Genomic DNA, 20,574 nt, shown 5'->3' on the forward strand with positions numbered 1-20,574 from the left:
TGGTATCTTGATTGGCTTAATGAGATATCTAATTTGGTGAATTTGGGAGATAAAAAGAACAGTAGAAGAAACTTTGTAGGTCCTGTTTGATGATCCATTGATTTGGCAATAACCAACGGTATTCTTCTAGATACCTACGAGATAAGCGGTAGTTGAATACACTCGCCAAAGCGCTTTCATGCTGCTTATGATTATTATTGAATGATGTCAGTTTCATTGGAAACATTGTTGAGGGATGAAAACCTTACATAGACAGACAGGGAGACAGACAAGATAAGATAAAATCAACTCCAACAAAGTATTCAATATAAAATGGAAAATCACACCAATCGCTCACGCGCCATGTGGTTTTCCTGGGGTTTTTGTACCGTGTAAATGTGCAAAACTGTATCATGTTCATTGTTCATGTATGAAATAGGTGGATATAGTCCATGGTACCACCTACAATATGTTGGTACCTGCCGATTTCTTCAATAACATTTTGGCTTTTGACAGCGGCATGGATCGGTATTGTTAATTGGGCACTTGGGCAGCAGACTTTAAAAATTGTGGGTTGCCAGCTCAATCAGATTAGCCCTCGGTATCCATGCCCAACTCCGCCATATCACGCCCAACGAATAATTTGATTAGGCTGTCAACAACCCAATTCACTTGGTCCTCTCAATATCTATCTCATTATTTCTTTTAAATTATTTATTTATTATTAATTTTTTAATCTCCTCTCTTTAACCCCCCCACGAATAACTTCATAGTGAGGTACTTTTCATGCAGTGGTGACTCACATTGCTTATCCCATGTGGAATGCATTCTTCTGCAATTGCACTTGATCGATCGCATACCGACCTGCCTAGCACTGTCAGCGAAAATCCCGAAACTATGGACATCTTTATTTTCTAGAATCACCCAAGGCTTGCGATATTGATGACATTTTGTTTCATCTGTCTTGGTAGTGCTGTTTCTAGAAGAGGGAAAAACCATACACAGTAAACGAAACACCCAACAGATTTCAAGCCTCCGTTCCTCTAATTCTCTGACATCTTGGGGTACGTTGTTGGAAGCCAAATATAACGAATACATATACTCTACAGGTCTTTCTGTCTAGAACCCCACTCTATTTTATTTCCTTTCTTTTCTTTCGCGGAGCCCTGGACCAGCACTCAAAAAAAAAAAAAAAAAAAAAAAAACATCAGCACCGAAACTCCCTATGACGTACGTCTAATAATGCATTCCATTTCCATTCGCCATGGGTTGGTTTGACTGAGGTCTATTGAACAGGTTCAGTATTACGATTGATCCTACTGATCCGGATTCGGATAACTCTTCTTTGACCGATGAGGAAGACTCTTCTTCTGGAACTGGAGTACAAGTTTCAGCACCCTCTGATTCGGGAAGTCATGATTATCAAGATCCCTATGATGAGTGGGCACATTTGCCGTATCCGGACGAACTGAAGCCATCTGACTCGGCGTCTCGGCCAAGAACTTCACACCGTAGCCGTTACCCGATCCACGGCTCGCGTTCGACTTCGGGCCGTCGTTATTCATCGAGGCGTCATATTATACCGGAGCGGGAGTCATTCTCCCGTCGCCCACGCCGTCACCCGTCGCCAGACTCACCAGAAAGTGTGGATTCCGCAGAGGAATATTCGGGGCTTTATGGCCGCGCACCTCACGACAGGAGGTTCTGGCCACCTGTGGCCCATGCCTCAGGTTATGCTAACAGCTCCTCCTCAGGGCCATCTCATGTCTACCCTCACTCTTCGGTTCAACATGGGGCGCTTGGACACCCGAATGGCTCTCATCCTCCATCCGATCAGCTTATAAGATTCGGCCATCACACTCAACTGGGTCAACCGACACCATATGGACACTCTCTTTATTCATATGGTTCTCAATTCCAGCATCCTCATGGCGCTTCCATGCCCCCGTTTTTTGTCCATGATCATCATCCAGCGAATATACCAAATCATAATGTACACTATTCACATTCCTCTTCCCATGGTCGAGGTGAAGGACACAGCCAGCCTCAACAGCAAATGCAGCATAGTGTCTCTCCCCATGGACCATCACCTTATGGTGGTCCCCCCCTGAGTAGTCAAGACCTGGTGCCATACAGCCCAGCTGGATATTACCCTTTCAGAGATTCCTATCCTATGATCCCTGGCATGATTCCTCCGTCCTACTTTGGTTCCTACCCGCGTCCACCATCCCCTCCTAGTCAGGTTGAATCAAGTCCATCCCCAGCGCCCCCCCCGACAGACACGGCCAAAGATGAGGCTATTGCAAGACTGGAAAAGTTGATTATGGAAGAAAGGAGTGAACGGGAGGCTCGGGAGGCCCGGGAAGCTGCACGCCAAGCAGAGATCCAACAGGAAGCCGCTGAACAGGCTGCCAGAGAAGAACGTGCTGCGCATGAGAAACAAATAGCTGAAGAGGCCGCTGCTCTTGCTAGAGCAGAGGCGGAACAAAAAGCCGCCGAAGAAGCAGCAAAAGCAAAGCAAGAGGCAGAAGAAGCGGCGGCGGCGGCGGCGGCAGAGGCGGCAGCAGCAGCCACCGAAGCAGCAAATGCGGCGGCAGCAGAGGCAGCAGCGGCAGCGACAGAAGCAGCAAACGCAGCGACGGCTGAAGCTGTCGCAGCAGCAACGGCGGCGGCAGCCAACCCGCCTCCTCCGGAAAAGAAAAAGCCGATAAAATTCAAAGATGCCGTTGGGAGGAAATTCAGCTTTCCATTCGATTTGTGCTGCACTTGGCAGGTAAGACCCCGTATATCTTGGCTATTGGAAACGCATCTAACTCCGACCAAGGGTATGGAAGAACTGATTCGTCAAGCTTTCCTTCACATAGAGGTAATTGGGCCTCACGTTGCCGAGGGACACTACGATCTAATAGGTCCCAATGGTGATATAATACTTCCACAAGTCTGGGAAACCGTCATTGAACCCGATTGGACCATAACCATGCACATGTGGCCTATACCCGAAAAGCCCAAAACCCCAGAACCACCACCCACCCCTTCTCCAGAAGCACCGGCTGCCCCGGAAGTAGCAGGCACTTCCGAAACTCCTGGAGCTGCTGAACCCTCCGAGGCCTCCCCAGCACCTGAAGGAGAAGGCGTTACAAGCGAAGAGCCCAAAAGGAAGCCCGATTCAGCAGGTATGTATATTCTTAAGATTACCATTCCAGCCCAAGTTGTTTGTGTCAAAGATTCATGAAAATGGACTCGCATTACGGCATCTTCTGTTAACTTTCCATTTTTTCAATAGGCCCCAAAAAGCCGCGCCCGAAAGGCCCTGACCCTGGGTCATTCGCAATGTGGATGGTGGGTAGTAGAGCTTTGAGGTTGAACAAGACTTTAAAAGCGGGAAAAAAGCCTGAAGCACTCCTGCACCAAGCAAATTTCTTGCCGTGCTATGTGATGGAGTTGGGTTGTTAAATCCTAGCTGATACTTCCAAGTTGCGCATTAGGGTTAAAACTTGCAGGGTATTTCAATTCCTACTTACATGCCCCCTGTCCCCTCTAACACAAGGGTGCCTCGTGGATGAGGACAGGCGAAAGATGCAAAGCTAATGTATGTGAGATGGGAGGAGGAAGCAAAAAGAGAAACTTCCTACAGTGCTCCTCATTTTCACAGCCATTTGGAACAAGCAAATATTTCTAGGTTTGCTCTATCACAGTTTGCTTTGGAGAGGCATGACTTTTCCTCTCGGTGCCACCGGGATTGGTTTCTCATGCCTCTGGAAATGAATGGTTGGTGTTCATTTCCTTACCTCATCTTCCTTTTCCTTTTATTTTCCTATCCTTTCATTGCTTCAGCTGTTACTCCGGGGTTGTTTCCCACCAGTGTATTCCAGTAAACAGGAGTTAAGAGGGTCTTCTCTTTATGTCTTATTTTGCTGCTGCTGTTTTGTCTGGCTTTGAAAAGTTATGATCCGGATCTCAGGCACTAGGAAACTGTTTTCTTTTGTTGTTTATCAGATGTAGAGAAATTTGGCTTGCTAGTATACCCATAGAATTTCTATTATTAGTTATTACGCAAACATGTGTTACTGTCCTTAATACTTCTTTCAATAATAGTACGCAGTGTATACTGTAGGTCCAACCAACACTAACCACTGGTCACCAGGCACTTCAGAAATCGGATGTCATTGATTAATGTTCTAATGATATCCAAAGGCGGAAGGAATAGGATATTCATATTCTATCTAGGCCCAAGCAAAGAGCAGACAAGAATGAGATGTCGTAATTATCCATCTAATGAGGAATAAGGGGTTCCCAGCTAATCGCCCCCCCAGTGCAATCGTCAAGGAGATCTTCAACGTTCGTTCCAGACTGGGCAGGAGAGTTTCCGGAGGAAGCATCATAGGGCGGCAATGTCTTCGATGCATTGCCATGATTCTTCTTTCCCAAGAGAGGTATTCTAGATGTTTCATTAAGCGTCAAAAAGTCCCCCTCAATGACCTGTTCCAGGTTAATACGCATAGCCGAGGTTTCCATAATCAGAAGCTTGTGTTTAATGTTACCTTAGAGCTTAGAAAGACTGGCTTTCGGGGTATTTCCGGCGGCGTTTTCGCATCGTTGTTTCTCTTAGCAGATGATGGAATACTATCATCACCAGAGTTTTCTTTGGAAGGGGCTGGGTCTCGATTGCCCGAATGCATTGGTGATGCATCCTGTATTTCGATACCGGGAGACACTGGGAACTTGGGTGAAATGACATCCTTAGCAGTATTTGAATTCATCTGTCTGCCAATATAGTCTGGCACAAAAACCCAATTATATTCGTCACCTTGAGAGAAGGGGTTAGGGTTGCGATAAACATTGACAATAGACCCATATGCGGGAGGACTCAGCTCTGATCTTGAAGATGCTCCTTCTAGTCGTTAGTTGAAAAAAATTCTTGCGAAGATTAAATGCGCATGTACAGGGGATTGATACCATTCTCCAACCACCATCTATGATGATCTGAGCTAGCTGGAGGAAGGCCAGGTGCAATGGACCCATGCGACATGACCTCTCCGTCCTCAGTATCTATAAGATTTGCCTTATTCGCAGGCATATCGCGAACATCACATTGCCTATCTTCATAAATCATGCGCCTGATTTTACTTTTGAGACTCTCATCAATAATATTGATCATGCAATCGAAAGTAGCCCAAACTGGACGATGATCTGAGAGGCGTAAATCTGCAGTGTCATAATGAGTCTGGCGGGTGTTTGTGCCTTTCCAAAGCACCCTATCACACCACGCAGGAATACGCGCTTTCTCCCTGTAAATGATTAATGCTCCTCATCTATTCAAACAAATTCAGGAATCTTACGAGGTATCGTATTCATCACTACCAATATCATATTTGTATGTTGGAGGGAATAAAATCCGTCCTTCCGAATAAAATTGAAAGGCTCTGCCAGTTATCATCTGCAGGTTTAACTTAACTGTGGTCAGTAGCGGTAGACATCTTGAACGCGGCTGCAATACCTGGTCGTTGTCATAAAGCCTTTGATAGTCCCCTTGTAGTATAAGGTCCCTGACTATCTGATTGCCTAGACCGATTCGATAGTTGAAATCACCGAGCCATATGATGGTATCATGGTCTTCGATTGACCTATTTTTCTGAAACCTTAGACCGCAATCTATAGTTTCATAGTCATTGTTCCTCTCATCGTAGTTTGCAAACCCGGCTGCAAGATGTGCAGTAATGAAGCAAATACGGGTGTTAGAGTACTCGAAGCGAATTGCGCAACCCCCTTTGTTACCACCGATCCCTGAAAGACCCGTCTGTAAAATGTAAGCAGCGGTGACCAATAAGAGTTTGGGTCCAAACTTGCCTTTTTAACACTCCCTTCAACATTTTTGATCTGCTTTAACGCATCTTCCTTCACATATATCATGAGAGCTGCCCCAACAAGCTGACCGCTCCGTAAGAGTACATATTTCCCTGCACCTTTCGATCTTGAACGGTCATTCAAACAGTTCCTGACAGCGTTCTCCCATACTTTGCGTGTGGTAGGATCTGTGGACATTATTTGCTGTGGGCTTAGTTCAACGATTTCTTGAAATCCCACAGCAAAGATTTCCGGATCCCTGTTTTGCTCCTCGATTTCTGGGAAGAACCATGGCGTGAGATCGACATCTGGGCCTTTGCTGCGCCCGTTGACATTGAAAGTTCCAGCCCATATCTTTATTGACTTGGAAAAGGAATACTCTGAAGCTCGCCGCCCCAGCTCTTCGGAAACCACATCATTAACTGGATCATGGAGATGCACCGGCATCTGATCCGTCAATCTTCCTAGAAGAAGGTCGATGGTCTTTTGGCGGGCCTTGTCAGAAAAGTTGTTGACATAAAGCCGTGTAGCAGTTTTACGTGCATCCGCGAGTGCACCTGCAAGTGACATTTTCCCATGCCGCGTGAAGGAACTCTTGAGGGCACCAGTACCAGCATAAATTTTCGATAAAGCATCACCGTTGTCGGCCCATAACGTTGAGTGCCTGGCTTGGACATCAGAATGAAGCGTTCCTCCCTGTTGAAACAAAAATGACTCAAGAGCCATCGAGCTAATCATGGTTTGTACTAAATTCGTCCTGTCGAGGCAATCCAGACAATTTGTTCGGAATACGCCTTCTTGTTGCAGAATAACAGATGAGCTTTTGGGCACATTCTGTTTTTCGTACGACGATGTCGCACCGATGAAATCTTCAGACAAGAAGTATCCGAAACCGTGTGAAGAATGTGTGATATCATATTTTATCTGGCTGCTCGCACCATATCCAAGTGGACCTCGGGTCTCTGCATGAAAATCAAATTCCGTCATTCGCAAAAGCGTATGGTCTGAAGTGTCGGAATCCCTTCGTTTAACTCTATTCTTTTTTATGTGCTCACGCAACTTCGTCGAAAGCTCGACTTCCCCGGGCTTAAATTCACTTAGGAGGTTAACCACGTGTACTGCGCCGTATTCCAACTCAAGGAATTCGAAGTGTCTGTTGAAAGCATGTTGTGTTGCCTCAGTGGACCGCGTCACCTCAATCTTTTGCTGCCCAGGAAGAAAACCTGCGGTTTGTTCCCAGAAGATAGGTACTGAACCACGGACTTGAACATAAGAAAAAGTGATACCCGTGGGAATCCAAAGAATGAGTTCTGTCTCTACAAAGTTGGCCACGTTACCGTCATCGTCAATGCCCCGTGAATTGAACCTCGTGCCCGCACGCCGAGATGATTGCCGCGAAATTATAGTAAACGTAGAAGGCAGATTGCTTTCCACTTGAGGTAGGAGAGGAACGGAGGCAGGAATTCTCAGGGTGCTAGCAAATCCTCGTATGACACAAGTCAATATTTGAGATGAGTCAAGATTAACCCTGTCCAGAGGCGGCAGATGTCCCCGAAAAAGGAGAAGAGGATTAATCATATATGAGTTCCATAGCATATCCTCATCAAGGGTTTCAATGTCGAAAGTTGTAGACTTGTCAGAGCTGACAAATTGTTAGCCAAGCGTAACAGTAAGCCATTTGGATCAGCTCACCGGTCTTGCAGCCGATCAGTTAGATTGAAATCAAGGCTATAATAGAAGCTACCATCACCTAGAAGCTTCTTTAAGGCTATGAATGGGTGGTCAGTAACCAGTTCTCTGCCTTCAAGGTCAGGGGCACGGCTAAGTTCCTCGGCCGTAGGTTGACTTCCGGGTCCATAATCCATTCCATATTCGAATTCTGAATGGGTAAGGCAGACTGTTCGCGTTAGATTGGTTTGGTTGTGATGAGGTAAATACGGGACATACAGAAGTCCACGTTGTCAATTCTTGAAACTGTCTCTCCGGGCCTAACGGTAGCGGCCTTCGAGGAGCCAGTGACAACGCACAGAAAGACATCTTCGTCCAAAGTGATCAGACCCAGGGTACCATATCCTTCCCCCAGGAATCTGTAGTCTCTCCAGTCTATAGATGATATATTAGAAAATTCAACTAGACAACGCGGTGTTCCATTTTGATTGCTGGCCACTGCATCTATTGAGCCGTGCTGGAAGATTAAGGCGTATTCAGTGGTGACCAAGGCAATTGTACGATGAGGGAGATCTCGACAAAGGATTCGCAAGCTAGACATGGCTCAGGTGTATCGAATGTACGGATTAATCATGTTTGATGATCCGTGTCAGATCCTATCAAAAGAACTCGAGGGCCATCGACACTTTCCCTCTATATTTCGAGCATGTGATATTATTATCAGAATCTTCCCCCAACGAGCTTTGATTCATCCAACAGCATCTATGGTTGGAAAGGTTGAAGACGACAGCTTCTTATTGAATGGCAGCTAACGTCAGTTTTGGATGGTCTTGATGCTGTGTCCACTCGTTATCAATTCACTCTCCAAATATTCCACAAGCACTTCAACTTAAACGTGTTAAAAAAAAAAATAGATAAATAAATAAATAAAAGGATGGCCCGCCCACAAACAGCTGGCTCTGAGATTTCGCCTTAAAAATCAAACGCGAAGAGATGAGGAAATGATTGCAAAAGGGGGTGGGGAACCGGAGAATTAAATGTGAAACCAGGTTGTCACATACTTATGTAGATTACACAGCTATTTAGAAATCAAATATGACTGCTTTTTTTGTTGATTTCGGATGCAACAGTTGAGATCAATATGTCTCCATGATGTAGTCCATACTGTGGTTGCTATTAGGTTTGTAGGTTGAGGTACTGTCTAGGTATAAATACCTGCTAACCCACTAGGTAGGTAGCTCCGTAGTTTGTTAGTTTATTTTATGCTTAGTCACTAAATTGTATTTAACTAACGTAATCCACGGCTGAGCCGCAAATACGACCGAGCCGCGAATTTTCGCCGCTCCAAAGGTATTCTTGAAGCTTTTCAACCACCAACACCATTAAATTAAATTAAATATTATATGAATATGAAGCTATTTACTGGGGCAGTTTTATATTATATATCCAACATTCCAGCAGCCACTGCAGCATGGTGGAGCGCATTGGTGAGGCATAGGTGTATTTCTAATAACCTGCTCAACAACCTGCTCATTAAGCTACTAGACACGCTCATGACCTTCCTGTATAGAGATAAAGAGGTTATCCCCTAGAGAAGTATGTTTCCTTACTTTTTTCTTTATTTTCCACTTATTTTTAGCCTATAGAACCTTTATCTCCTATTAGAGAAGAAGATTTATATTTATTACCATAGATGCAGCCTTTTTAAGGTGTTAGATATATAATACTAGACTGCTAGAAAGGGTTCTTTTCTTTTAAAGACTTCTCTATAGGCTTTGAACTTTATAATCAATTTAGTGAGGATTCTAAGGTATTTAAAAAGTAGAAGAGATTAACCCATCAACTTTAATAAGAGGTGGTGTTGGCATATGAAGTTAGAAGGTGATTTTCTTAAGAACCTAGTCTTTATTTAGTGGTTTAAGACCAGCTCCTATGAAGCCATTATATATATTCTTCTTAGTAAAGACTGCTATATAGGCTGGAGGATATAGGTATAGGAAATCCTCTTTATTAATATAGTTATTTCCAGCTATCATCATCCCCTTAATAAGCTTTCTATATATATATTTAAGTGGCCTAAAAACACTAACATTAAGGGGTTAAAGAAGGTGAGATGTATATAGAGGTATATAAAGATAAATAATTACATTTCTCTTATAAAAATTATTAAATTCAGTAGTTTAGTGGCTTAAATAGCCATTAAGAATAAGTAACCGCTTCACGCTAGTTAAGTATAGTCTTAAAAAGGGTTCATATACCTCTTTTAACTACCTCAGGCCTATCTTATCTATTGTCCAGCTATTTAAACTATTAGTAAGCCTCTAATCTAGAGGTAGGTTAGGCTCTTAATACTATAGAGCCTAGTGTTCTTTCCCCTTTAAGATAACCACTAGTGGTATAGAAATCCCTTTTAAAGCTATATATTTAATAATTATAACCTATTTATAATTACCCTAGATAACTCTATAAGGTCTCTTACTGCACTCTACTGCAGTAATAACCTTAGATATTATATAGAGTCCTATAGTAAAGCCAGTTTTATTAAAGTTCTAGATATTATCTTAATATATACCATGCTCTTAAATAGCTGTATATATAGTTTAAAACTACTATTTTAAGACCTCTAGATCCTCCTGCTTTACATGCTAGTATGTAATCCTCTAATTATATCTTATATATACTTCAGGACAGCATTTAATAAAGGAATATAACTAGTTAATCCTAATAACTACAGAAGGGTCCTGTGTATGCTTATAGAGTAAAAGCTATGCCATTCTACATAGGAATTCTAGTCTAATTAAAAATCCTTATCTATCTATATCTAGCAGTAGCTGGATAAGAGTTTCTTCTTTAAAAGCAGTCAATTTATAGCCATTAGTATGTGTTTCAGATCATGGTTTAATGCCAGTAAGCCAATCACAAAGTATAGATTCAGGTATGCCAAATATCTCAGCAGCTTTTAATTTTGATTTAACTTTTTTCTCTTTCCATGCAGAAATGGCCATTTGAATATAAGCTTCCTTAGATAAAGGCATTTTATATGAAAATATGAAAAAACTGACGCGTTGAAGGTGGTTGTTTGGAATATTTAGTGGGAGCGGCGAAAATTCGCGGCTCAGTCGTATTCGCGGCTCGGCCGTGGATTACGTTATGCGGAGCATCTGCTGAGTCAGTATATGCAGCAATAACGTAATCCACGGCCGAGCGGCGAATACGACTGAAGTGCGAATTTTTTGCTTGGCACCTACAAAATGAAGCTTTTTAACTGCCAACGCCATTATTATTATATTACCTAGCACATGAAAATATAGCTATTTACTAGGGCAATTTCATATTGTATGTCCAACAGTCCAGCAGCCACTGCAGCATGGTAGAGCGCGTTAATAAGGCACAGGAGTAGGCTCATCAACCTGCTCATTAAGCTGTATATTAAGCTACTGAACATAATCATGACCTTCCTATACAGAAATAAAGAGGTTATTCCCTAGAAAAGCACATTTCCTTACCTTCTTCTTTATTTTCCACTCATTTTCAGCCTATAGAATATTAATTTCTTATTAAAGAAGGAGGTTTATATTCATTACCATCTACATAGCCTTTTCAAGGTATTAAAGATAAGAGACTGGACTGCTTAAAAGTGTTCTTTTCTTTTAAAGACTTTTCTATAAGCTTTAAACCTTACAGTCAATCTGGCAAGGATTCTGAGGTATTTAAAAAGCAGATGATATTAAGCCTTTAATAAGTAATGGTGGTGTTAGCATATGAAGTTAAAAGGTGATTTTCTTAAGAACCCAGTCTTAATTAAGTGGTTTAAGACCAGCTCCTGTAAAGCCATTATATATATTCCTTTAAATAAATACTACTTCATGTGTAGGAGGATATAGATATAGAAAATCCTCTTTATTAATATAATTATTTCCAGCTATCATTATCCCCTTAACTAGTTTTCTGTATGCGTGTTTAAGCAGTCTAAAAACCCTAATATTAAGTGGCTGAAGAAGATGAGAAGTATATAGAGGTATATAAAGACAGATAATTATATTCTCCTTATAGAAATTATTAAATTTAGCAGTTTAGTGGCTTAAATAGCCATTAAGAATAAGTAACCACTTCACACCAGTTAAATATAGTTTTAAAAAAGGGTTAAACACATGCTTTAACCACTAAAGGCCTATCTCATCTATTATCCAGCCATTTAGGCTATTAGTAAGCCTCTAATCTTAAGGGAGATTAGGCTCTTAGTACTAAGGAGCCTAGTGTTCTTTTCCTTTTAAGATAACCACTAGCAGTATAGGAATCCCTTTAGAGCTTATATACTTAATAATTATAACCTATTTACAGTTTCCCTAGATAACTATATAAGGTCTTTTACTGCGCTCTACTATAGTAATAACCTTAGAAGTTATACAGAGTCCCATTATAAAGCCAGTCTTATTAAAATTCCAGATATTATCCTCATGTATGCCATGTTCCTTAATAGCTTTTTATACAGTCTTAAACCATAGTTTTAAAACCTCTGGATCCTCCTGCTTTACATACTGGTATGTAATCCTCCTATTATAGCATGTACATAGTTCAGGGCAACATTTAGTAAAGGAATAGGCCCAGTTAACTCTAAGAGTGGCAGTTAGATCTTATATACATTTACAAAGTAAAATCTGTGCCATTCCATACAGAAATTCTGGCCAAATTAAAAAGCCTTACTTATCTAAATCTAGTAGCCACTTAATAAGAGTTTCCTCCTCATTAGCTGTCAGTTTATGACTATTTGCACATGTTTCTATACATAGTTTGATTCTAGTAAGCTGCTTATGAAGGGAGGATTTAGAGACACTAAATATCTAGGCAGCTTTTAATTTTAACTTGACTTTTTTCTCTTTCTAGGCAGTAATAGCCATTTACATGCAAGCTTCCTTAGATAAAGGTATTTTATATAAGAATAATGAAAAAAAGACGCGTTGAAGAATGTTGACTTGGGGAGCGGGGAAAATTCGCACTTCGGTCGTATTCGCCGCTCGGCCGTGGATTACGTTAGTTAACTACCCCAGGGGTACTAGTTAGTACCTACCTAGTATCTAATGTATGGATGTATATATCTAGGTACCAACTATCAAGTAATACACCCTGAATTACTCTAGTCACCTACAGAACATCTAATATACCTAGAATACATAGTACCTAGGTATATCAGTTATACTAAGTCTGATTATATATGATATCATAGTCATACATTTATACTTGTACCTAAGAAGAATCAGTTTATTAACCTAATCACTGTTATTTTATAAGGGGTGAGGTTTTAATATTAAAGAAAGAAATTCCATAGAGCTATTATTAAAAAAAATTTTTAATCAAAATAGGGTGATCAGGCCTATAATCATCTGTACGTCACGTGAAGCAACTGAGGCGGTAACAGAGGAGGTAATGGGTACAAAGTAACTAGTCGGTTACTCCACATGGAGATTTCTTTTCAGATCACTCAGTGAGAAGTAAAATAATCTTCCAGTGCAATGATTGCTTTTTAACCAGCCTACCAGTCATCTATTATCTAATCACACCTATAATTTCTCTCTTTACCTCTTCTTTTCCCTTGTGCACCAGGGGTTTGAATTGAAATTAATTAATTTTTACTGCCGCAAATGGGCCTGGCGGCGCCTCGGAAGTGCGTTGATTATCTTTCTTAACCCCCCTCCCCCGCGGTCTTTGAATTATTAAAAGCATAATGGATTTCACTTTATCTCACACTGTTAATTTCTGTTAACATCTTGTGTAGGAGGACCAAGATTTCTCATGATCCAAACAACACAAATTGGTCCCGGTCAACAAGTGGTTTTGGACACAAAATTCTCAGCTCCCAAGGATGGAAACCAGGAAACTTTTTAGGCGCACGAAATGCTGCGCACGCTGATATGTTTACCGCCGCTAGTGCATCACATATCAAAGTTGTTCTGAAAGATGATACCCTTGGTTTAGGAGCTCGGCCCAAACGCGATCCGTTAGGCGAACCCACTGGTCTTGATGCGTTCAAAGGACTGTTAGGTCGGCTTAACGGAAAATCAGATACTGTCTTGGAAGAAGAACAACGGAAGCGTGATGATGTCAAGTTGGCTCGTTATGCTGCGACCAAATGGCAAGAGGTTAGGTTTATAAGCGGTGGCCTTTTGGTTCAAGAAAAGATCGATGCCCTTTCTCCCAAGGTACCCCAAGAAGGTAGCCAAACCTTTGCCAAATCCGATAATGGGTCAAATGAGAAAGGGCACAAAAAAACCAGTGATACCCAGGACGATACCGCAAATAAGTCGTCCAAGAAAAAGACTTCGCGTAATAAGCGCTCGAATGAGTCATCAGAGCCCGAAGGAAAACAAGATAAAAAGGCCAAGAAAAGAAAGCATATCGAGGAGCGCGGGAATCCTGACTCTGAAATTCAGCAGGGTGATGATTCAAAGTCTGTTGAAACGCCCGGCAGCGCATCATCGTCCAAGGCTTCGGCAGTATCGAAAGAACGCCGCCCAATGGGAAGGCATATGTTCAGAGGTCGACATATCGCACAAAAGAAAAAAGCCCTTTTAGATGACAAGTCTCTCAACGAGGTAATGTTTATGTCCATATATTGCCGGCTGGTTGGGTGCTAATAAGCGCAGATTTTCATGGTCAAGTCAGTCTTTTCAGGCCAGTGTTTCTAGCATATGGTCAACTTGGCTGTTTGATTATATCCCAGCCAAGTGTCATTGTTTTGTTATCGTGCCTAAGGAATAGATGGCGTTTGGGTCAAGAGAAAAGAAACAAACTAATGACATTGCAAACTTCTTGTCTTCTTTACTATCCTTCGCTTTTGCTAGAGATTTCCATGGACGTCAAATGTAAATTGGAAAAATCTAAAGATTGGACTAGCTATTTAAAAGGGCAGAACTAGATTGCTTATCGTTCTATACCGTAGGCAAATCCTTGGTCTGTACTCTAGCTAGGTCCTTAAAAATTTAGGAGACATGTTTAGTACTTTAGATACCTAAGTACCTTATCTAAGTACCTGCTCATCAGTGAAAGATACCAATTAGTACCCATCCATGTGTATCAAATTACAGTGTTACAGTTAGGTACTCACTTCAATGTTACACTAGTACACCCATGCAGTTCAGGTAGCTGCCTCAAAATCTGATAACGTCATCACCCTGTCAATTAGGTTCCCTCCACTTCACCTACCTGAGAGAAATTGAATTCTATATTTGGGCTGTCCATACACCATCCAGTAATAATCTGTTCACATTGAGCCTTTTTTTTTTTTTTTTTTTAAAAAAAAAAAAAATTATATATATATACATATATGTTCCACGATTAGAGCAACACATTTCTCACAACTTTCTCCTGACCTGCCACACATGCATTGAAGCCTAACATGTCTTCATCCATAGATTCCACACTTTTAGCTTCGAAGGAGTCAGTCACGAAAGATGTTACTGCAAAGCATGATGAAGCCGTGGGGTGCCAGAAACCTATCGATAAAGCTGGGGGTTCAGTAACAAACAAGGTCCAGCACCGTGGCTCAAAACAGTTGCCGTTGCCGTCTTCAGCTGTAAGTGATATTCCTTCTGGTTCAGAGAATACCACTTCTGAGACGCGCAATAAATATGGAAAGACTTCACTGCACAACCGTACGCTTGTTGCCTCAGCTGAGGTTCCAAGGCCTTTAAGCCAGGGAAAGGATGGAAAGAGAGCCAGGTAACAAAATAATTACACTATTTGCCTCAGTTTTGGCCTCACTGACAATCACCTTCAGTATTCACTGGGCACCACTGAACATTGGCATCGAGCGACGCCTACAGACTTTTGCCGTTTTATGCCATACTCTGACCATTGCTATATTCCTGACTTGCTTTTTTTTTACATGTGCTATACCGTTGTTCTGGCCCTTCTTACTGCCTTATCTCGTTTACATATCTCTTTTTTCCACGGCAGCTACTTCTGGTACACTCCGTGGCAGGAGTAATTTCCTCCGTTCTCTTCGCGCCTGGTCACTCTATGCCTCGTATTTCCCGGCTCGACTGCATCGTTCAGAACATCTCATCCCAACACGGAAGTATATCTTTGGTTATCATCCACATGGGATCATTTCTCACGGCGCATTTGCATCGTTTGCGACAGAGGCGCTCGGATTTTCTAAGCTCTTCCCGGGCATAACCAACACCCTCCTTACTCTTGATTCGAATTTCCGAATACCATTCTATAGGGAGTATGCTCTTGCCATGGGGCTTGCGAGTGTTTCTCGCGAGTCTTGTGAAAATATACTTACTAAAGGCGGCACTGATGGCGAGGGTATGGGGCGGGCCATCACAATTGTCATTGGCGGCGCGCGCGAATCTCTTGATGCATTGCCACATTCAATGCGTCTTGTACTGAAACGGCGCAAAGGATTTATAAAGTTGGCAATCCGAACTGGTGCTGATCTTGTACCAGTGCTCGCATTTGGAGAAAACGATCTCTATGAGCAAGTGCGCTCAGATCAACACCCTCTCATACACAAACTTCAGATGCTCGTCAAGCATACCATGGGATTCACTATCCCACTTTTCCATGCACGTGGTGTTTTTAATTACGATGTTGGCTTGATGCCTTACCGCCGGCCGCTAAATATTGTCGTCGGGAATCCCATCCAAGTAATTCAACAACAGAACAGGGAGGAAATTGACGATGGCTACATTAATGAACTTCATGATCGATATGTGCAAGAACTGCAGCGACTGTGGGAACAATGGAAAGACGTTTTTGCGAAAGATAGGGCAGCAGATATTGAGATTGTCGCATGATTTGTGACGCTATGTACAAAAGCTTCCATGCAGGTCAATAGCAGAGCTTGATACGATATTACACATATTGATTGACTACCATATATAAGGATGTTGAAATACAAGGCGTTGGTGGTGCTGTTAGTCGAATAATTACACTAGGGCTATTCCCGGCTATTCGGGTGTATGACAATGAATGCATGGAATGCATTAGACAAAATTCTGATATACTCTGAGTAGGTGTGCAGAGGTATATTCTCTTTCATCATGTGAATCATATTTGTGTGATCTAAATAATATGCCTTGATTTTTTGAGCATATATAATAACCGTCTAATTCAAATGCCATAGGGCTTGATTTAATGGTAATGGGAAACTCGTGTAGACGGTGATACCTATACTTACATGGTCAGATTTGAGTGTTTGTCAATGTGGACCTATATAGAGTGGGCGATTAATTATTATTATAGACCAATCATAAACAAAAGCCATTCCACTTATGAAGGTTGTATGTTATTTAGAACAGAAAACATGGTATACTGGTATGGTGGCGGGAATAAATCGGATAATTCAAAATTTATAGCAGACTACCTAATTACTCGACATTGCCAAAAACCATGTAAGTCACATGAACAAGGATAAAAGACAACATGGGTATCAGAAACTTCAAGAGAAAACAAGAAATGGGTATTATCAACAGTAAATTGTGTTCGCGTCACCTGTTCAGAAATGTCCTTACATCAGAATAGCAACATATTTGCATTATCCAGATGGATTCTCTTTTGCCTCATTTGGAACTGTAGGGGCTGGATTTAGACCAGGAACACCTGTGACTGTTGCAGACTCTTGCTGACTTTCACTAACACGAACACTTCCACGAGAGCCTTTAACCAAATGGCCACATTCAACACGATCCTGAATCATTTCATCAAGCATTCGCGATACTTCATCCATGCTTTTCCTTTTCTTCTCTTTCTCATTATCGTTTTGTAATGATGCTGATCCTAGACCGGCATCATTAGCCAAGGAACTGCGTTGTGTTGCGTTGACCTGTTGATCAAGCTTGTCCCTTGACTCTGGTGAATATGTATCGGCAGTCACTTGGGCTAGGTCTCGATGTCTAGCCGCAGAGCGAAGCGCAGCTAACATACGATCCTTATCATCCAGCTGTGAACGAAGCTCATTAATCTCCATGTCCTTCTCACGGACTATAGCCGCCGTGTCCGGGTTATCAGCAGCGATATTCCCGGACTTGATGCCAATAGACATTCTTGAGTGACTCGATCGCCTTGCTTGCAGCAGACGTCTCTCCAAGGTTGAGATGTACCGGTTCTTGTCGCCAAGATCAGCTTGTAGCGCTGCAATTTGTCTTTGAACGCTCGCTTTGCCATCCGCAAATTCGCCCATGATATCCTCGTCCTCTTCATTCCCAAATGATCCATTGGAGAAATGTAAATTAACCGAGGGGTCATTACTGTTTATAGAGACAAAGGACATAGGTCGTATTGAAGAATGACCATACGCGCCTAGCGTTGATTGGCTAGCTGAAGAACGTAGCGACCGTGTTCCAGATTCGTTGGCCGACATCCTTGAAAGCCGCCCAAGGGCGATTAAGCTCCCTTGACTGTTGACACCAGTGGATTTTGAGCTTAAAATAAGACGATTGAGATGCTCTATTCGTTCCTTGAGAGCTGTTCGAGCAAGTTGCATTTCCAGCATTTGTTCCTCGTGACGCGTCTGCGCCTCCTTCTCGAGCTGCTGCTCTTCCAGCTTCAGCTCTTTCTCGGCTTGAGCCTTTGTCTGGCTGTCAAGTTGGCTGCGAAGGGCCTGTATTTCCACTCGGTAGCGTTCTAGAAGCACCCGACTGCCTGCATCACCACCACCGCTCCCAAGTGCTTCTTCTGCCCTTTTAGCATGACTGACAATGCTATTCTTAGCCCGGGCTGCGAATTTTAAAGTGTTGAGTGTTTCTCCGGAGTGTGAGTTGATTGGTGCCGAGCTTCCGCTGACACCTAATTGAATTGTACAGAGAATGCTGACGAGAGAATTTCCTGATAAAGCCGGTTGTAGTAGCCTGGTGAGTTTGCTGTCTCGATATGGTAAATGTTTACCCTCTCGATCAGTCTGGTTACCATTTTTGTCCTTACTGTCTGACAGCTTCGAGATAATGGTACCAAGTGTCAGCAAGCTTTTGTTAATGTGAGCTCCCTCAGTACGTCGCTCCTTGTCATCAGCAGCACGTTCCGAGCCAGCCAGATCTATCAGGCTGAGGGTCGACACTCTCACTCCACCTGGAACGATAGCTGTGCGTTTATCCTGGGAAGAAACGCTTGCAGGTGCTCTTTCCCTGCTTTCCACAACGATTTGAACGACTGCGTGACTCCGAGAACTGCGAGCGTTGAATTGTGTACTGCCAGTCCTCCTTGCATGATCACCTCTAGCGATTACACGAAGAAGCTGGGTTGGGCTCTGCACGATCTCTTCTTTCAGAGGTGTTGCATATACACCTCGTTTGCTGTCTTCCCGCAATTTGATTTCCTCCTGCTGTTGAGGTGCTGACCCGCCATTAGCAACAGGTGCTGAAAGCAGATCGTGGATCTTCTCGTTGTAAATTTCCAGGTAGCTGACACGGAGCAAGAACTCCCGATGCGGGGTCTCTCTGATAAAAGAAAAAATATCCGTTATTGCTAGTGGTATCACTCCTGGTGAAGTCGCGGTTCCTTGCATGGAAAAAGTCTTTCCCGTTCCTGTCATGCCATAGGCAAATACCGTACCATGGTAACCTTCCATCACTCTCCTCACGAGGCGTTTCGCGGCAGAATCATAGACTTTGGCATTGTGTTCATGAGTTGTGAAGACATTATCTATAAACAACAACAAATCAGTCATATAACCATTGAAATTTTCACTGAACAGGCTTTCTTACCATAGTAATAATCACCCCCCTCCTTTCCCCTATATGCGATCAAGCTTCTGCGCCCATCGACCATCCATTCCCCGTTCGACTTTGAGGCATCCGAGCTTACATCGGGACGGACCCGTACACTGACAATAACATTACCTTTTGTCTCCTTTGTTTTGGTTCCGGCCTTAGGGGTACCTGTTCCGTCCTCTGGGTCTTCGAACGTAGTTGCACTGGTGGAATACGATCCCTGAGCAGAGGAGCTTCTGCTCTGAGAAGGCGAGGCGTCCGGATCTCGACCCTCGGCGTTAAGAATAGATTTCCCATCACCACTACCATTTAACAAAGAGGGAGTTTTGGAACTGCGGTAACTGCTGGTAGTTCCAGAGCTTAATCTTGAACCCTTTCTTAGCTTGATACTACCGGATGAGGTAACGTTTTGAATCCCTGATATCGAAGATGCAGTAGAAGGGCGGCTCCCTGCTTTTGGTGGCTGTGGGAAAGCTGCAATGCTTATTGTCCTGCGTAGTGATTTGTCAGGACTACTAGGAACTCGGCCACTCGAGGTTGATCTGAATGTACTGATATTGGAAGCTGAATTAGATAGCGGGGATTTGGTGAGCGCTGGCCTAGGGCTAGAAGTCGTGCGGAGCTTTGTTGTTTGAGACGGAGATGAAGCCCTCGATACATCGGAAGAGACGGGCAAGCTTTTTCTGGATTTTGGAGCCGGTAGTGGAGGTAAGGATCCAGCCGGCGGATTTGTGCTAGGCCGTGATGGCTGTGGTAACGTCGACATTGAGATCATAAACGTTCGTCGGTTGCGTCCTAGTATGGGCAAAAATGGGCGAGTTAGTGACAGTCAATGAACCCTGCTGCGCAACCATGGCTTGGTAAAACACAAAGACAGTCAGAGGCTTGATATGATTATAGACATCGCCTGGACATTAAGCCGCAGCATGTTGTACTGACACAACAAGCACGTCGTCGAAGGCAGGAGAGTAATTATCACACTTGATATATCCCTACAAGAAGGATTTGCTCTCGATGTCAGGTTGAAGAGAAAGAGCGAAGGAAACGAAGCGAACAAGTACACGACACAGTCCGAGAAAACTTACAGATCACAGCGACTTTTTTTTCCCCTCGATGCCGCAATTGCGACAAAGGACCCGCACCACTGCACTTCTTGGGGCGACTGATTATATGTAAATGGATGTCGTGCGCCAGAGAATAATCGCCACCGCAGAGTAGCCGCTGACCAAAATATATCAAAAGATAAAAAGTAAAAAGAAAAGAAAAGAAAAGAAAAGAAAAGAAAAAGAAAAAGAAAAAGAAAAAGAAAAAGAAAAAGAAAAAGAAAAAGAAAAAGAAAAAGAAAAAGAAAAAGAAAAAGAAAAAGAAAAAG

General features: G+C 42.8%; 6 protein-coding genes across 6 annotated transcripts; 3 read left to right on the forward strand and 3 right to left on the reverse strand.

Annotated features, from left to right (window-relative positions):
- Positions 1 to 1,204: 1,204 nt before the first annotated feature.
- On the forward strand, positions 1,205 to 3,211 carry ASPWEDRAFT_170297 (uncharacterized protein; the record flags this gene model as incomplete). Its single annotated transcript, XM_040830595.1, has 3 exons — positions 1,205 to 1,209; positions 1,276 to 2,752; positions 2,804 to 3,211. 3 exons carry the CDS (start codon positions 1,205 to 1,207, stop codon positions 3,209 to 3,211), a joined length of 1,890 nt encoding a protein of 629 aa, XP_040690460.1.
- Positions 3,212 to 4,496: 1,285 nt separating this feature from the next.
- On the reverse strand, positions 4,497 to 8,092 carry ASPWEDRAFT_108325 (SacI domain and endonuclease/exonuclease/phosphatase family protein; the record flags this gene model as incomplete). The annotated part of the gene is made up of 7 exons (XM_040827976.1): positions 4,497 to 4,857; positions 4,923 to 5,267; positions 5,319 to 5,428; positions 5,477 to 5,776; positions 5,836 to 7,465; positions 7,516 to 7,720; positions 7,771 to 8,092. 7 exons carry the CDS (start codon positions 8,090 to 8,092, stop codon positions 4,497 to 4,499), a joined length of 3,273 nt encoding a protein of 1,090 aa, XP_040690461.1.
- Positions 8,093 to 10,179: 2,087 nt separating this feature from the next.
- ASPWEDRAFT_427181 (uncharacterized protein) lies at positions 10,180 to 10,562 on the reverse strand. Its single transcript, XM_040835851.1, has 2 exons — positions 10,397 to 10,562; positions 10,180 to 10,339 (listed from the first exon to the last, which is right to left on the reverse strand). Exons 1-2 carry the CDS (start codon positions 10,524 to 10,526, stop codon positions 10,299 to 10,301), a joined length of 171 nt encoding a protein of 56 aa, XP_040690462.1. The 5' UTR covers positions 10,527 to 10,562; the 3' UTR covers positions 10,180 to 10,298.
- A 2,549-nt stretch (positions 10,563 to 13,111) lies between these two features.
- On the forward strand, positions 13,112 to 14,656 carry pxr1 (telomerase inhibitor/ribosome biogenesis protein PXR1). Its single transcript, XM_040834876.1, has 3 exons — positions 13,112 to 13,153; positions 13,265 to 14,081; positions 14,133 to 14,656. The coding sequence occupies exons 1-3, from the start codon at positions 13,131 to 13,133 to the stop codon at positions 14,172 to 14,174; spliced, it is 882 nt and encodes a 293-aa protein (XP_040690463.1). The 5' UTR covers positions 13,112 to 13,130; the 3' UTR covers positions 14,175 to 14,656.
- A 535-nt stretch (positions 14,657 to 15,191) lies between these two features.
- ASPWEDRAFT_109193 (diacylglycerol acyltransferase type 2A) lies at positions 15,192 to 16,292 on the forward strand (the record flags this gene model as incomplete). Its single annotated transcript, XM_040828065.1, has 1 exon — positions 15,192 to 16,292. The coding sequence occupies one exon, from the start codon at positions 15,192 to 15,194 to the stop codon at positions 16,290 to 16,292; it is 1,101 nt and encodes a 366-aa protein (XP_040690464.1).
- Positions 16,293 to 16,721: 429 nt separating this feature from the next.
- Positions 16,722 to 20,462, reverse strand: ASPWEDRAFT_38426 (putative kinesin family protein (KipA)). Its single transcript, XM_040834877.1, has 3 exons — positions 20,288 to 20,462; positions 19,197 to 19,997; positions 16,722 to 19,134 (listed from the first exon to the last, which is right to left on the reverse strand). Exons 2-3 carry the CDS (start codon positions 19,966 to 19,968, stop codon positions 17,033 to 17,035), a joined length of 2,874 nt encoding a protein of 957 aa, XP_040690465.1. The 5' UTR covers positions 19,969 to 19,997; positions 20,288 to 20,462; the 3' UTR covers positions 16,722 to 17,032.
- Positions 20,463 to 20,574: the final 112 nt, after the last annotated feature.

The sequence above is a fragment of the Aspergillus wentii genome (assembly GCF_001890725.1).
Source record: "Aspergillus wentii DTO 134E9 unplaced genomic scaffold ASPWEscaffold_3, whole genome shotgun sequence".
NCBI lineage: Eukaryota > Fungi > Ascomycota > Eurotiomycetes > Eurotiales > Aspergillaceae > Aspergillus > Aspergillus wentii.